This window comes from Bufo gargarizans, chromosome 2 (assembly GCF_014858855.1).
Source record: "Bufo gargarizans isolate SCDJY-AF-19 chromosome 2, ASM1485885v1, whole genome shotgun sequence".
Classification (NCBI taxonomy): Eukaryota; Metazoa; Chordata; class Amphibia; order Anura; family Bufonidae; genus Bufo; species Bufo gargarizans.
Genome location: NC_058081.1, coordinates 191,249,285 through 191,265,579, shown reverse-complemented (window position 1 = coordinate 191,265,579; position 16,295 = coordinate 191,249,285). Strand labels below are relative to the sequence as shown.

At 42.2% G+C, this 16,295-nt stretch overlaps 1 protein-coding gene across 2 annotated transcripts in view; it reads left to right on the top strand.

The window, feature by feature from the left end:
- The window catches only part of TLN2 (talin 2), a 210,054-nt gene that overhangs the window by 78,656 nt on the left and 115,103 nt on the right, over positions 1 to 16,295 (top strand). For both annotated transcript variants that reach the window (XM_044279820.1, XM_044279819.1), the window contains exons 3-9: positions 8,656 to 8,821; positions 9,197 to 9,294; positions 10,836 to 10,965; positions 11,313 to 11,465; positions 12,285 to 12,427; positions 12,990 to 13,117; positions 15,954 to 16,017. In XM_044279820.1, coding sequence (XP_044135755.1) covers positions 8,686 to 8,821; positions 9,197 to 9,294; positions 10,836 to 10,965; positions 11,313 to 11,465; positions 12,285 to 12,427; positions 12,990 to 13,117; positions 15,954 to 16,017 — 852 coding nt within the window. In that variant the 5' untranslated portion in view covers positions 8,656 to 8,685. The remainder of the gene's footprint in view (positions 1 to 8,655; positions 8,822 to 9,196; positions 9,295 to 10,835; positions 10,966 to 11,312; positions 11,466 to 12,284; positions 12,428 to 12,989; positions 13,118 to 15,953; positions 16,018 to 16,295) is intronic.

Below are 16,295 nucleotides of genomic sequence, written 5' to 3'. Positions count from 1 at the left end.
TTAGGTTCTGCTGTAATCTTGCAGCTGTTTAAAGAGGATCTTTAATCTGTTTAGCCCTAGTGTAATTAGGGGCTTACCTTATAGGGAGGCCCCCACTGATGCCATCGCATTTATTTATTTTTTTCATCTGCTGTTGCCCCCGTTGATTTCGGCGCCTTGCATTCTAATTAGCCGACTTGGTTATACTAGGCGTTGACTGGAGCGGTTCTCTTCTCCCTGGCTGTGATTGCATCCAATCATAGCCAGGGAGGAGCTCATTCTCCCTGGCTATGAAAGGTACACTCTGATTGGATGTGCTCACAGCCAGGGGGAAGATAACCGCTCCAGTCTCCGCCTAGTATAACCAAGTTGGCTAATTAGAATATAAGGCGCCAAAATAAACGGGGGACAACAAAAAAAGTGTGATGACATCAGTGGGGGCCGCCCTATAAGGTAAGACCCTAATTAGACCAGGGCTAAACAGATGAAAGGTCCTCTTTAAGAGCATTTCAAATTGTTATAAGAGTAAAGCCTGGAGGCGTTCTTTGGGTCATTTTTCCTTTTTAAAAATGGACATTGGCCTGACTAAGTGCATAACCTGATGGAATGGCATGTTATTGTAGAGTGTTGTGCTAGCCCTTCTGGTTAAGTGTGCCTTCAGTTTTGTATATATCACTAGCAAAGCATCTGGACGCCATCACCACCCCTGCCCCGTTTTTTTTTCTTTTTTTTTCTGTCTCTGTAGTGGTTTTCTTGCAGCAATTGTGCTGTACCTTGGAGGCCTGACTCGGGCAGGGTCCTCGGAGCATTTGATGTTGACATTTGTCTGCTGCTTGAACTATTTGAAGCATTCAATTGGACTCTAATCAGAAGGTTGTTAACTTATGATTTCTGAGGCTGTTGACATAACTCTTGGTCTACCTTTCCTGTGTAGTATCGTGCCAAAATATCACGTCTCAGTTGAACCTTGGTTTCTGGGATTTAAAGTGTAACTGTCATATTTTATTTGCTAGTTTAATAGAGCTAGGCATGTATATCTGAGTTAGTCTGTCAATGATTGTTAAAAGATGTGTAATTACCTTATAATAACAGCTTTCATTAATGTCCTCTGTCCCTTTCTACTGCTCCCTTAAAAGACCGTTGCTATGGCTTGTCTGTCTTCCCTTTAGTGTAAACAGAAGACAGAAGGGCGGTCCTTCACACTGATGCGTGCATTAGGCTTCAGAGTGAGTAGGCGTGTCTCTCAGTAATTCAATCCGATTGGCCGGCAGGGAGCTGTTGGCTACAGCAAGTGTGTATGGGAAGTGAGAGGAAAGCAGTTTTGGCCTCAGAACTGACAGAGGAGCCATCTTGAGAAGGTCCTCATATTGTAAATGTTTAAACAGCCGTAACTAAGGGGAAAACTCAAGGAAAACAGTGGTATGTGAAGAAACTAAAGATTGCTTTATGCTGCTGCAGCAGTAACATATGCTAAAATTGATTTTTTTAATTTTTTTGTGAAAACATAACCGTTAAACTTGAAAGGTGTTTTATGAGATTTAAATATCGATGACTTCTCTTTAGGTGCTTGAAGATGCTGCGATAATGTGGCCTAGGCAAAGTGAGTAGGTCTTTTATCCAATTGAGAGTGCTGTAGTTGGTAAGCTACAAGGAGGCCATGGCACTCACAACAACGCTGTGGCCTCCTTATTTAGCTGATTGGTGGGCATGCTGGCTGTTGGACTCCCGCAGATCTGATATTAATGACCTATCCTGAACTACTAGTCCAGGTTCAAAGAACTTGGAATGACATACCACAAGAAGGTATCCAATATCTGTATGATTGTTACCATGCTAGAGTGGCAGACTGTATCACATCAAGCGGAGATAACATGAAGAATTAATGTGACCCTTCCTCAACATATACCCTGCTGCAGAACCCAAGGGTGCATCACCTTGGATGTGTGATCATTGTCCAAGCATACTAGCAGTTTGTACTTTGTCAGTCTTTGCTCAGTCGCAGGTGATCTTTTTTTATTTTCCGGTAGTATATTTCCTTGGCAGGGAAAGGCTATAAGAGAACTCCTTATGTCCCCAAAAAAAGGTAAAACTTCATTTCTCCATGCCCCCCGGATTCCAGAGCAGTATTTTTTTTTGTTCCCCTTCCATCCCCCCTCAATATAAAAATAAATAAATAAATTAACAGCCTAGCGGTATCAGCTTCCAGATCTCCTCTGCTTTCCCTGCAGTGTTTTTTTTTTTTTTTTTTAACAGGGTTTTCATACTACAAACTGTTTGTGCTATAAAAATCTAGTCAGCAGGAACAATCCTACAAGGTAGCATACCTGGTATAATAGCATTGGCCCTGCTGACGTGCTCTTTATTAAAAAATGAAGGAGTAGAGCCTAAAACGTCCCTAGATTGTTTGCTTAAAGGCCAATTAGAAAGGTAAATGATGTAAACTGTAGTGAAGGTAATTTTCATACCAGTGACTGTATTTGTGAGTTATCCTCTCCCTTCTGATCCTCAGCTGTGTCATGTGATGAACACTCTGATTCTCCAACTGACACAGCATCTTATGTGTGGACAGGAAGTCCGTTTCTCTGTGTATTCCTATGGGAGCCTCAATGAATAGAGAAGTAACTGACTTCCTGTCCTGTGTCAGTAGGAGATCAGTAGGAGAAGAGAGTTGGTCACATGACACAGCTGAGGATCAGAAGGGAGGTTAAAAACTCAAATACAGTCACTATTAGGGTCTATTCACACGTCCGTTGTTTGTTTCCTGATCTGTTCCGTTTTTTGCTGAACAGATCTGAACCAGATCTGGACCCATTTATTTTCAATGGGTCCTGAAAAAAAACGGACAGCACAATGTCAGATTTTTTTTCAGGACCCATTGAAAATGAATGGGTCCAGATCTGGTCCAGATCTGTTCAGCAAAAAACGGAACAGATCAGGAAAGAAACAACGGACGTGTGAATGGACCCTTAAGAAGATTACCTTCACTACAATTTATATCATGCACCTTTCTAACAGGTCAGAGAATAAAAATAAAATACATTTTTTTTGAGTGCTTCTTTAACAATGTTTCCAGTCTTTAACAGGTTAAGTATGTCTTCATACAAAGAATGGAACGTACTTCTGTGAGGTTGGCTCTCCACATGAGATTATTTTTCTGGGCTTGTTATCACTCCTGTCACGCAGTCAGGCTGGCAATGCTGATCTCCTGAGGCTGAGCAGTGCTGTCGTCTATTAAAGTCTGCGCACCTTAGCGAAAAGGATTATAACTAATATAATATAATTATATTATAAGATTTTAACTAATATTGAGTAAAATGAATTTTGTGTAATCCTTCATCTGCATGCGAGTAATAACTGGAAGACATCGCTCGTTCCAAACCTTCCACACCGGGAAGTACAGCCATATTGGTCGTCACTTTCAAATTGGCTTGAAAACAGTTGATCTACTATTATTTTTGAACATATACCCACTTTTTCCAGACACTAGTATTTAAAAAATAATAGTGTAAAAAGATTCACTATGGTGTGGGTTACATGACCTGTAAATTTCATATTTACATTTATTAAATCCCCAAGTAAAAAGCTTTGGACTTCCAAAATGGGTTTGAGTAGACTAGACTCTTTTATAAATTTAGCGCACATATTTTATTCCCCATCACCATTAGAATAAAAAATTCCTCCGTGATATGACTGGCAATGCAGCATACCACAATTTGTTTTGTAAATTCATAAGAAAAATGTAAGTACATCATGGATCTGTAGTATGACTGTGCATCTATTTGCATCTCTCTGGTGTGTCTATTAGGTAATAGTTAGGGTGTATTCAGACATCACAGTTAACACCACATCAAAACCGATTTGGGTAAAGAACCCACATTGAACCAGTGCCAAAAATGCTAAAAAAAAAAAAATCTCCTAGTGCATCTGAATGCACCCAAATAGGGTCATTTATCAAACTGGTGTAAAGTAGAACTGGCTTAGTTTCCCAAAGCAACCAATCATATTCCACCTTTCATTTTCCAAAGGAGCTGTCAAAAATAAAAGGTAGAATCTGATTGGTTGCTATGGGAAACTAAGCCAGTTCTACTTTACAAAAGGCCTGGGTGCCTTTTGTACATGTAAAATGTATTGAAAGTTACTGGTACGAGATTTCTGTAGAAAGGAAGTTGATCCACAGATTTATTGTTTGTGGGATTTGGAGTTGGGAAGTAATTTTTCTCCCTTAATGTGCGACAGTTGGAATCTGCTCAGGGTTTTTTTTTTTTTTTCTGGATGAACTCTTTAGGATAGTGCCTTCAGATGTGGCCTATTTTTGTTGCAGGAAATAGTTTTCTGCAACAAAATCTGCTACGTGTGAAGGCACTCTTAGCCCACCTGCACACGTAGAATACATGCGTTTTTCCATGCGGATTCCTATGTGGAAAAGCCGCAGTGTTTTACAGTACCAGCAAAGTGTATGAGATTACGCAAATCTCATGTACACTTTGCAGAACTTTTCCATGCGGAAACAGACCTGGAATAGGGATTTCAAAACAAACAGCACGTCAATGATGTTTGCGGTTTTAGCTTTCAACCATTTGAATGGAAGGGTAAGATCTGCTGCAAAACCGCATTAAATCTGCATCTTAAACCGCAATTGGTCATCGCCGCTTTAAGTGTGCGGGAACGCACAGAAATCTGCACAGAAATTTGTGAGGATCTTGTGTGTTCACCTGCACCTGTTTCTATTAGGAAGTCCGACATTTTACCAGACATCTGGGACAGAGGCCTCTGGAGACTTTAATGCAGATGTGAACACAGCCTAAGGCCTCTTGCACACAACCATATGCCCTCCGAGATATACGGTCCGTGAGCGGGCCATATGTCCCGGAGCAGCATTGATCGTGCGCACAGCATCATAGATTACAATTATGCTGGGGACGTCAGGTCGCCCGCGGGACTATTGTCCCGCACTCATACGATCATATGAGTACGGGACAATAGTCCCGCGGGCGGCCTGACATTTACAGCATTATTGTAACCTACGATGCTGTGTGCTCCCGTGCGCATGATCAATGCCGCTCCGGGACCTATGGCCGGCTCACGGATTGTATGTCTCGGAGGGCATGCGGTCATGTGCAAGAAGCCGAAGTCTTCATGCACAGAACTGTATATTTCATCTGGATATTTTACGATTAGCACACTGACCGATTCTTTTCTATGAGGCGAGGCATAGGTTTTTTTTTTTTTTTTTTTTTTTTGCAGATTTGTGCAGCTGTTCCACATTCTAGAACAGGGATGCCCAACCTGCGGCCCTCCAGCTGTTTCAAATTCACAACTCCCAGCATGCCTAGCCAGCCTAAAGCCATCAGTCTACAGCAGGGCATGGTGGGAGTTGTAGTTTTTCAACAGCTGGAGTGCCACAGGTTGAGCATGCCTGTTCTAGAACATGGCCTGAACACAGAAGATATTTGTATTTTGCGGATCCGTAGTTTGCGGCCTGAAATACAGACTTGGCCTTGTTCACGAAGCCTTGCATGGAGTGCTTGGGCATTGACCTGTCTTTTTGTTCTAAACTAAAAATGCAATGGTTGAAGTGGGACCATTGCAGCAAGAAATACATTTCACAAATGGCTCCTAAAAAAAGATGCTGACACATTTGGTGGCAGTGATGCGGCATGCACCCTTTAATGGTAATTAGGACTGCATGTGCTTGTTAAATTAATGTCGTCTTGGAATGGTTCCCAGAGGAGTGGGTGCATTGTGATTTGCAGTTACACTCTCACAGCTCTCATAAGGTCACCGACAGATCATACTACTTGTTCCTTAGCTTCAGATGTTACCAGTTTATAGAAGTAACTACATAAAAAGGGTTGTCTGACTTATAGAAAAACTTCCCCAGCGCCTCTAAAATAAGAAAAGAACACGTTCTCACCACTTAACCCCCCCCCCCCTACATTTCCAGCGCTGCCGCTCTGGTCTATGTTTTCAGGCTGCAGCGGTGATGTAGACATAGAACACAGGACTGCCGCACCAGTCACTGGGACCAGCGGTATATAGCACAGGACTGCTGAGGCCACTGACTGACTGCAGTGGTCATGTGTTATAAATCATGGATCCGTAGTATGACTGTACATCAGACCAGATGCCAGGACCAATGTTATTTTATTAAAACACTAGCTGAAGGACTCGGGTATATTTAATCTATTTCATGTTATGTTTGTGTGTGTCGTTAAAAGCTATCAACATTGTCCACTATAACAGTGACATCTACAGCCCCCCGCCCCTTAACACTGCCCCCCCACAGTGCCCCGTCCCTTAAAATTGGACCTCCACAGCAGCCCACCCCCTTAATTTTGACCTTTACAGCGGCCTTCCCCTTTAACAGTGACTTTCACAGCATACCACCCTCTTGACAGCTACCTCCACAGGGGCCCGTCCCCTTAACAGTGGCCGTTACTGGATCAGGGGCATGTCTTTTTGAACAGCTCACTCTAAGACAGCAGCACTGTACTGTCTGAGTGTGAGCTGCAGGGAGAAAGTCACCCTCCCACCCCTGCAGCTGACAGGTGTTGTTTTTTACCTTCATTTTTTTAATCCCCATCGGCTGAGGAGTGGAGGGGGCGTGACCTAACCAGATCGGGGCGTGGCTTAGCTGGCAGGGTTTTAAGTCTTTTGTGGGTGGACACATTGTGGCAGGGGGAGTGACTGGGCACCTTCCTGCAAGAGTGACACCCCTCTGGGCACCTTACTCATTTGCATACCAAATAAACTGGATTTTCAGAGGATAAAAACATCTATTGCTGGACAAAGGCACATCTGGAAATAAGGTACTAAGTGCTATTAGGCCATGGCTTTACTTCAATAGTGATTATCCTGGTGACAGATTTCCTTAAAGCTCTCCTACAGCAGTGAAGATAAATGGCTGGGTTGTTATGGAAACCTGGAGTAAAACTGTGTGTATGTGGAGACTAAGGGCCTGCGAGGTTCTATTGGCTGATAAGGGTCATGTTACCAGGCTTCTATTGGCTAATGCATTTTTTTGGGAATATCTCAGGAACGGTACATGCTAGACAGCTGAGACCTGGTCTAAAACCTTCCCGGACACCTGATGTACCTGTGTGCCAAATTTCGTGTTTGTAAATGCGACGGTTCGGATACCTTTAGTGGACACAGACACACACACCCAGCTAACTATCTAATGTGCATGTGGCCTCCAAAATCTGCCCGATAAGGACCCTGTGATTGAATTTCAGCATTCTCGTTTCTTGTGCTCTTGAGGAGATAAGCCACCCCAGAGGTGTCTACAGTGACATATTCCCTTGTCCCCGTTCAGAATACATGTATACCTGCCCAAGCTTGACAACGAGTAATGGCTACTGAGATCACTTGTCCCCATAGAGCAGGCATGTCCAAAGTGCGGCCCTCCAGCTGTTGCAAAACTACAACTCCCAGCATGCCTGGATAGCTTACAGCTATTAGGGCATGCTGGGAGTTGTAGTTTTGCAATAGCTGGAGGGCCACACTTTGGACATGCCTGCCATAGAGAATCATTACTTTGGGTCCTTACAGCGGGTCCTTATTTACACAGAACAATCCACTGCCCAGAAACAATGATTTAGGTGACCACATCTCCATTGCTTTCAGCTGATGAACGAACATTTGCTCGTTCATTGGGTGATTAACAGTACCTTTACACAGACTATTATTGGGAATGCGTTCCTAGGAATGTGCCATCCCAATAATTGCCTGATCATCGGCCCATGTGAAAGTACCTTCCTTTTTTGATGCAGCAGCTGTGTTCTTTGTATCTCATCTTTGCTTTGACTTTCCTGCTCTGTCCCTTTCAGGCTCCCTGTCTTGCTGTTTCATATGCTGCTGTCTCTTCCTGAGCTTTATCTTCTTCATCCTCCCACCATTTTTTTTAAATAGTCGCTCTGTTCTGTCGCTATCTCTGCAGCATGATCAGTTCTACTGTAAATGGAGACCTCAGTAGATACTGTTACACTTTATGCAGCAATGACCCAGGCTGAGCCTGCTACATGTTACTGCAGCTGCTACGTGGGTGCATTGGATAGGATTGTAAAAAGGGCCACCGCTACACAGAGCAGGTGACCGTGGACCATGACCAGGGTCTTCTATATGTTATCTACAGTAGCTTCTGTAAATCCCTACTAGACAACCATGGCATACAGTATATTGAAAACTATCTCATACCATTAGGAAACTGTAGATTGTGAGCTCCTTTAGGCACAAGGACTGTTCTAAATGAATACATTTGTGTGCACGGTGCTGGCAGCTCAGTGGTTAGCACTGGTGCCCTGCAGCCATAGGGTCTAGGGTTAGGACCCGACTAAGGGCAACATCTGCAATACATTTGTACGGTTTGTGTTTCAGTGGGTTCACTCCAAAAATATAGTGATTTAATTTGAAATTTAGATTGTCATTGCTCACTCTCACCAGTGAATATCACAATAGCATTTTCATGCCCATGATAAAAGCTGTGTATACTGTGTGTCAAGATGTTTTATGAGCGCAGTTCTATTTAATGATTTTAGGCAGTTTTTTTTAATGATGATACCGTATGCTTATTGTATATATTGTATCAAAATGGAGTAAAGTACTTTTTATTTCACAGTAAAATAATGAATGTGCTCGAATCTGTCTGTAATTTAATTTTTTTTTCATTGTTTTCAGTGTGCAGGTTTTGTCCAGTTATCAGTCACCATGGTTGCCCTGTCGCTGAAGATCTGTGTACGGCAGTGCAATGTTATTAAGACCATGCAGTTTGAGCCGTCCACGGCGGTCTATGATGCCTGCCGGATCATCCGGGAGAGGGTTCCAGAGGCTCAGTCAGGCCAAGGTATTTACTTTTTTTTTTTTTTTTTACTTCTAGGAATACCGATCCTGCATACTGCCTTATTATTTGTTATGCATTAGTATTCTGCTCTGAACATGACTACTTAGCACCACGGTTATACTATAAGGATTCTGGACACTTATTTCTAAATTGTTCTCAATAATTTAAAAAATGTAAAACAGTGAGAAACGCTGTCATGTCAGTACTTTCACCCTGTATATTTACGGCTTTTTCATATGGTTCCATTGTTGGTAGTATGTCTGTCCTGTACAATGGAGGTTCTTGTTCAAGGGAACAGTGCTTTGTTGTACTGTGTCCAACTACTGGGCACATACCCCAGAGCCTCTGTATGACTTGACCTCTTCCCTTTGCCCACAGCATTTGACTTTGGCCTCTTCTTATCTGATGAAGATCCGAGGAAAGGAATCTGGCTGGAGGCTGGCAGGACCCTGGATTATTACATGCTGAGGAATGGGGTACGACCTAACTATCCATTGTGTGCCCTTGTGAAGCTCGTCTGTCATGTACAATGCATTCAGAAAGTCTTTAGACCCTTTCACTTTTTTTTTTTCACATTTTGTTATGTTGTATACTTTTTTTTTTTTTTTCTCCCTAAATCTGCACTCTATCCCCCATAATGAGAAGGTGAAAACTGAATTCTAGAAATTTATGCAAAGTTAAGGAAAATTAAAAACTAAAATCTTGCATTGACTTGAGTATTAAGACCCTTTACTCAGGACTTAGTTGAAGCACCTTTGGCAGCGATTACAGCCTCCAGTCTTCTTGGGTATGATGCCACAAGGTTTGCACACCTGGATTTGGGGAGTTTGATCCTCTAGAGCTCTGTCAGGTTGAATGGGGACTGTCGATGGACAGCCATTTTCGGGTCTCCTCAGGGATGTTCGATTGAGTTCAAGTCAGGGCTGTGGCTGGGCCACTCAAGGACATTCACAGAGTTGTCCCTAAGCTGCTCCTGTGTTGTCTTGGCTGTGTGCCTAGGGTCATTAACTTGTTGGAAGGTGAACCTTCAGCATGGTCTTAGGTCCAGAGTACTGGATCGGTTTTCATTAAGAATATCTCTGTACGTTACTCAATCCAGCTTTTTCTCAGCCTTGACCAGTCTCCCTATCCCAGCAGCTGTAAGCTGTCGCCAACATGCTTAAATTGAATGGGCCTGCTCTGCGCTTAGGCCACGTGACCGATGAATGTGTTGTCTCTGGCCTAGGAAGAGGCAATGGCCCTCACCGGAGTGCCACAGCTTCTTCAAACAGCTGATCGCGTGGGTCTCAGGTGTTGAACTGAGTATAGGTCATCAATATCTGAATCTCAGAAATCCCTTTTAATGGAATTTCAATATATTTAGCTTCTTTTGTTCATTAAAACAATGAGAACACTATTGTTTTGGTAATTTGGCAATAAGATATTAACATTTACTGTTTGAGCAGCATTTTAGGCTCCCCTTCCCTTCGGTATATGTGTGACAGATGCCTGATGTGTCCTCTTAAATAATAGTTTAGGAATCTGTATTTTGTAATCATTCTGTACTTGCTGTAATAGAAATCAGTTCTCCATGTACCGATATCCTGGTCAATCTGTGCTGCAGCTTGAGCCAATGGTGACAGGGGGCGTGTCTCAGACTATCTCAGACTCCCTGTAGGCACTGAATCACAGCTCTGCTGTCATGGAGATGAGCGAAAAAGCAGTTAATGAGTTGGTACCAAGGGAAGTAAATAGCCGGTAAGCATCACCCATAAATACTGAATTTTATATAATTTTTGGGTCATGACAGGATTATCCCTTTAAGATTCCATGAGTGAATCAAACTGTTATTCTCCATCGATGCACTCATTGGAGTCCTTTATCTTGTAACAACGGAGATCTCTTGTACTGGAATTGTGATCAGTCCTTCACAGGGCACAGCCGGTTTCAAGGCATTTATTATGTCATTATGGCCCAGGCTTGCTGTCTTTATGACTTACCATGGCTATCTAACCTGGTTTATTGCTCTTGCCCTCAGGATATCTTAGAGTATAAAAAGAAACAGCGGCCACAGAAGATTCGAATGTTGGATGGAGCGGCAAAAATGATTATGGTGGATGATTCCAAGACTGTAGGAGAACTTCTGGTGACTATTTGTAGCAGAATAGGTGAGGCTGTCCTACTGTTAAAATGCAAAGGAAAGATGAACCCTTAAATGTTGGGAAACATTATGAAACACTGCTATGGAAAGTTGCATTACATTTGCACTTGTTTTTATATATTTTTTTCACTGCTGCGTTTTTCTACATTGAAGGCTATATTTCATCCTTAAAACACTACTGTTTTGTGTGAACATCATTTTGTAAAATACTGTTCACGTGCTTGTCGCCTTGGCCTCTGGAGTAAATCACTGCTGTTACAAACTAGAAAAATCTGTGAATGTACTCAAAGATGGAAATAATGTAGGAAAATGAACAGTGTAATGATGACACCATGCATTCTTTTTCTGTGGCAGGAATTACTAACTATGAGGAATACTCTCTTATCCGGGAGACTGCGGAAGAGAAGAAAGAAGAGCCCACTGGAACCCTGAAAAAAGACAGGACTCTGCTCCGAGATGAGAAGAAAATGGAGAAACTGAAAGCTAAGCTTCACACAGAGGATGAGTGTGAGTGGTCAACAAGAGAACAACATCAGTACACTCTGCCATCCAATACATGTGGTATTGTAGTAGCTTAAAGGGGTGAAATTGATGACCTATCCTTAGGATATCACATTGTTGGGAGTCCAATACACTGCAGCCCCACTGATCAGATGTTTTGGGCAGTCGCCAGTGCTGCAAACTGTACAGTAGATATACCTGTATTTAAAATTTCTGCTGACATACATTTATTTATCAGTGCAGTTGAGCCCTATCTGCAGAGTGCAATGGTATGGTCCATGGACCCAGTCAGTCTTCTGTAATGGACTAACTGAATAGGACTTTACATGGTGTTGGTCATATGACCCTCACGTGTCATGTGACCCTGGCAATTCAGTAAGCACAGGGTTTTATGACCTACATGTGCAGCACAGGATACGTCTGTATTATAGCTAAATAGGACTGCTGGTGTAATATTGCTATTGTTCACCTGTTAGATACCTGGACAGTTGACTGAACACCAGAGGTCACATGACATGTTTGAGGGTCAGATGACACCCTGTTTAGTCTTATTCAGCTCTCCTATGGATGCACCCACTGATCCATGGACCATACCATTATACTGTGCAATGATAAGGAAGGTATGCAAACAGAATTTTGTATATTTTTCTTATTGTATAAAGAAAGAAAGAAGAAAGTAAAAAGAAAAAAAATGACTACCCCTTCAAGCAGCCATAGTTTTGTCCAATCTACAACACTGTCTCCATAATTGTGTTTCCACTAACTTGTAAAAGATACTATTCATGAATGACTGAATAAGATCTAACTGATCATATGATATTTCAGTGAATTGGCTCGACCACAGCCGCACGTTTCGAGAACAGGGAGTTGATGAAAATGAAACCTTACTTCTTCGCAGAAAGTTCTTCTATTCAGATCAAAATGTGGACTCCAGGGATCCTGTACAGCTCAACTTGCTCTATGTGCAGGTAATCTATAGAGACAAGGTTAAGGACACATTTATAGTAGATGGATATTTCTAGCACTTCCGAACATTTCACCCTATAATTGTTTCTCTCATATACAGCGCTTGGTCTATTTAATTGTCCCCTTGGCAAAGAGCAACAATTAAACAGATCATTTACAGCAAGAAATTCACAGATAAACCAAGCACAGTGTCTTGTAGGGCTAGCTGAGCTCAGCTAAATGTAATGATACCTTTCACTTAGTGATCCGTTGTTTAATTCTGGAGATATCCATATGCACACCAGCAGTTATGTGCACTGAGGACAAGCCCAAGTGCACTATTGCTCCTGCCTTCTCTACCATGCCCACCTTCTCCTAACTATGATCACTCTGCAGGAAACTACCTTGTCAATCAAGGAGTAGAGGAAGGGACTGGCCAAGGAAGCAGGAGGAACAACTTTGCACAGAATGACATGGACCTGCCCTCACTTTTTCTCCAAAGCGGAGCAACAGATTCAGTTGTCCTAGCCCTACAAGGTATTGTGCCTGGTGACAGACTCCCGTAAAACATTTTATTTCTTCTAGGCTCGTGATGACATCTTGAATGGTTCTCACCCTGTATCATTTGACAAGGCCTGTGAGTTTGGAGGGATACAAACACAGATTCAGTTTGGACCTCATGTGGAAGTCAAACATAAAGCTGGGTTCTTGGAGTAAGTAAAACTACAGCATATTTCTTTTTTTTATTGTTGAGGTATGTACTTATATTAGTGTGCCATCATTTATGCCATGCCAAAACCCAGTGAGTCTTTACAAGAGCCTTGCACAGCTTTCATCTCTAACCCGGGCTTGGTTCTTGAGCTGCTGTATCCGTTAGACTTGTAAATATACTTCTTAAAGTGTACCTACACTTTCAGTTGACTTTTCAAAATAAGCTGTTGTGTGTATTCATGAATGATATCACTATATCTGGACATTATATGACCTGTGTCCTTTATTTTAGCAGTTCCCCTTGCAGACTTCATCTCTGTTTATCAGTTGTCCCTGATCTAGTTGGTGGACACTAGGTGCTATGATGTCTTGTATAGTCTGCACATGGAGAAAACAGGAGATTCTGTTCTCTCTCTCTCTCTCTCTCACTCAGTCAGAAGTAGCAATACCACCATATTGGACCTTATAAGTACTGAATATAAAAGTCTTCTCTCCATAGACTTCTATGAGCAGCATATAATATGATTCCTCAGTAAGCCGACAGTCTGTCTGGGAGACCAAGAAAAATTTAGCAGATAATTCAGAGTGAGTGAACACTTTGCATTTGATTTATTAATTAATCCTCTGAGTGGTCAGGAGCCTAGGTTGTTTGAGGCCAGGGGCCAGAAAGACTACCTTCATTAGACAATTCATGTAAAATCTAAGGACAGTTGACAGAAGTTTGAAAGGGTAATTGTCAGCTGAAACAGAGTTTTAAAATAATGTAATTTACCATTGGTCCTTGCAACCTGTCTAGGCATCTTAAATAGGTTTTCCATCCAGACGTATGTATCACTCATCCTCATCCTCTAAATAAAGTGGTAAATGCTAATTGGTGGCAGTCTGCTAGGCTCCTACCGATAGCCAGAATCGAGGACCCCGGTCCCCCCAGCTGCAGGACAAACGGCTAGGAAGAGTTTGAAAGGAGCAGCGGTTAAAGAGGGTTTCTGAGAGTTAGATTTGGATACTGATAACATATCCTCTATCCCCATAGAAGTACAGTAAATGAGGCTGAGATGCAGTACCAAGCACAGCCACTATACAATGTTCGGCGCTATGCTTGGTGAGCACAGAGAAGCCCGCATCGATCACAGGTGCATTTTCAGCTGATCACCAGGGGTCCTAGGTGTCGGACCCCCACCGATCAGATACTGATGACCTATCCAAAGGATAGGTCATCAGTATTTAAATCCTGGAAAACCTTTTTAACCTTGCGCCCTCTAATTTAAAGTCTACGGCCTTGAGAGGAACGTCCAAGCATTTAGGCCATTGGTAGCAGTTGGTGGATAGGTAATAAATGCTTCAAGGCCACATTCAGAAGTGACTAATTTCTGGTAGATTTACCAATAAAAAGCTATTAAATATCCTTTTATAAAATGTTCTCCTATTGCTTATAGTAAATAATTTTCTGTTTTTGTTTTGTGGGCTATTGCTTATGGGACATGTGTGTTTATTTTTTTTATGACTTTGTTCTATTTAGTCTTTAAACCCCTTACATCTTAGGGTACTTTCACACTTGCGGCAGAGGATTCCGGCAGGCAGTTCCGTCGCCAGAACTGCCTGCCGGATCCGTCAAAACGTATACAAACTGATGATCCGTATGACAAATACATTGAACTGCCGGATCCGTCTCTCCGGTGTCTTCTGGAAAAGGAATCCGGCATTTTTATTTTTCTAATTTTTTTGCGGTCTGAGCTGAGCAGACCACAATTCTGGATCCGTTTTGCCGGAACACTCAAGCCGGATCCGGCATTAATGCATTTCAATGGGAAAAAATGGCAGATTCGGCAGTCCGGCAAGTGTTCTGGAATTTTGGATGGAGATAAAACCGCAGCATGCGGCCATGATATGATTTTTATATGTCATTATTTAGCAGTTCTCTTCTCTGTAGGCTACATCTCCTATTTCTGAGTTGTCTCTGAACTGATGGGTGGAAACTAGATATTACTGATGTCTCCATATAGAATGTCTCCCCATATAATACCTATGGAGACAGCAAATTCTTCTCCCTGCCTGTCACTCAGAATTACCCAAAACACCATATAGTACTGAGCAATATAGATGTGAATAAAGCACTTGCTGTGAGATGTAGCACTTAGGCTGTGTTTACATGCTCCTGTGCCCCCATATGTATGATGCTCTGCCCATCCACAGTGGCCAATGACAGCACTATTTTGAAGGTAAGACTTCTGCTTTGATTGCAAGTTCTTGCAGCCATTGGTGGTGCAGTTGGTCAGGGTTTTATCCACATGTGGCTGTCAGCATGTGTAAACATGGCCTTACTATTCGCTCCAGCAGTTTCTGTGTCTGTCTCTGATTCTCTTTCACTGCCCCTCCTCTCTCATAGACATCTATAGCATGATGTAGTCTGATCATCCAGTGAACTGGCAGCCTGTATTTAAGCCAGGATTCAGAGAGCATGGAGGAGCTGATAACTGGAGAACAGGACATTTTTCTCTGATAAGATATGCATTAGAAAGTTTCATAAGTTTCATAAGGCCCTCTTACACGAGCCAATGATTGTGGTATTTATCAGGAACCATCGTTCCTAAGATCACTGGTTGCTGATAATTGATTTGCGCAAATGTGCCACCAACCACCTGATCATCGGATGATCGCATCTTGCCTGTGGCACTTTAAAACATAATTTCATCAAATTGCCCTTATATTCACCTGTACTACTGATTTATGTAAAGTTCTGTGAAACAACAAGTTCTCAGCAATGTATGACATTAGTTAAATTATTGGGACTGTTATTTCTTGTAAGCAGTTGGTAAATCCATTACCTATTTCTTTCAGCTTGAAGGAGTTTCTTCCTAAGGAATATATCAAGCAGAGAGGCGCAGAGAAAAAGCTATTCCAGGTACAGTCACATATAAAGACATTCCCATTATAAGTATTTTATAAGTAGCGTTTCAAAGCATTGTGTAACTCCAAACCTGCTCATAAACAAAATATTCGACTAATGAAAATTTAGAAATTATATGTGAAGCTCAGACAGTTGTCTCAGTCAGGTTGGATTGTGTATAGCACGATTGGCCAAATGCAGCCAGTCAGTTGCCATGTTGCGCACTTCAGCTTTGTTCATCTACCTACGTTATCTGCTAGTTTAGGCTACTTTCACACTAGCGTTTGATCGGA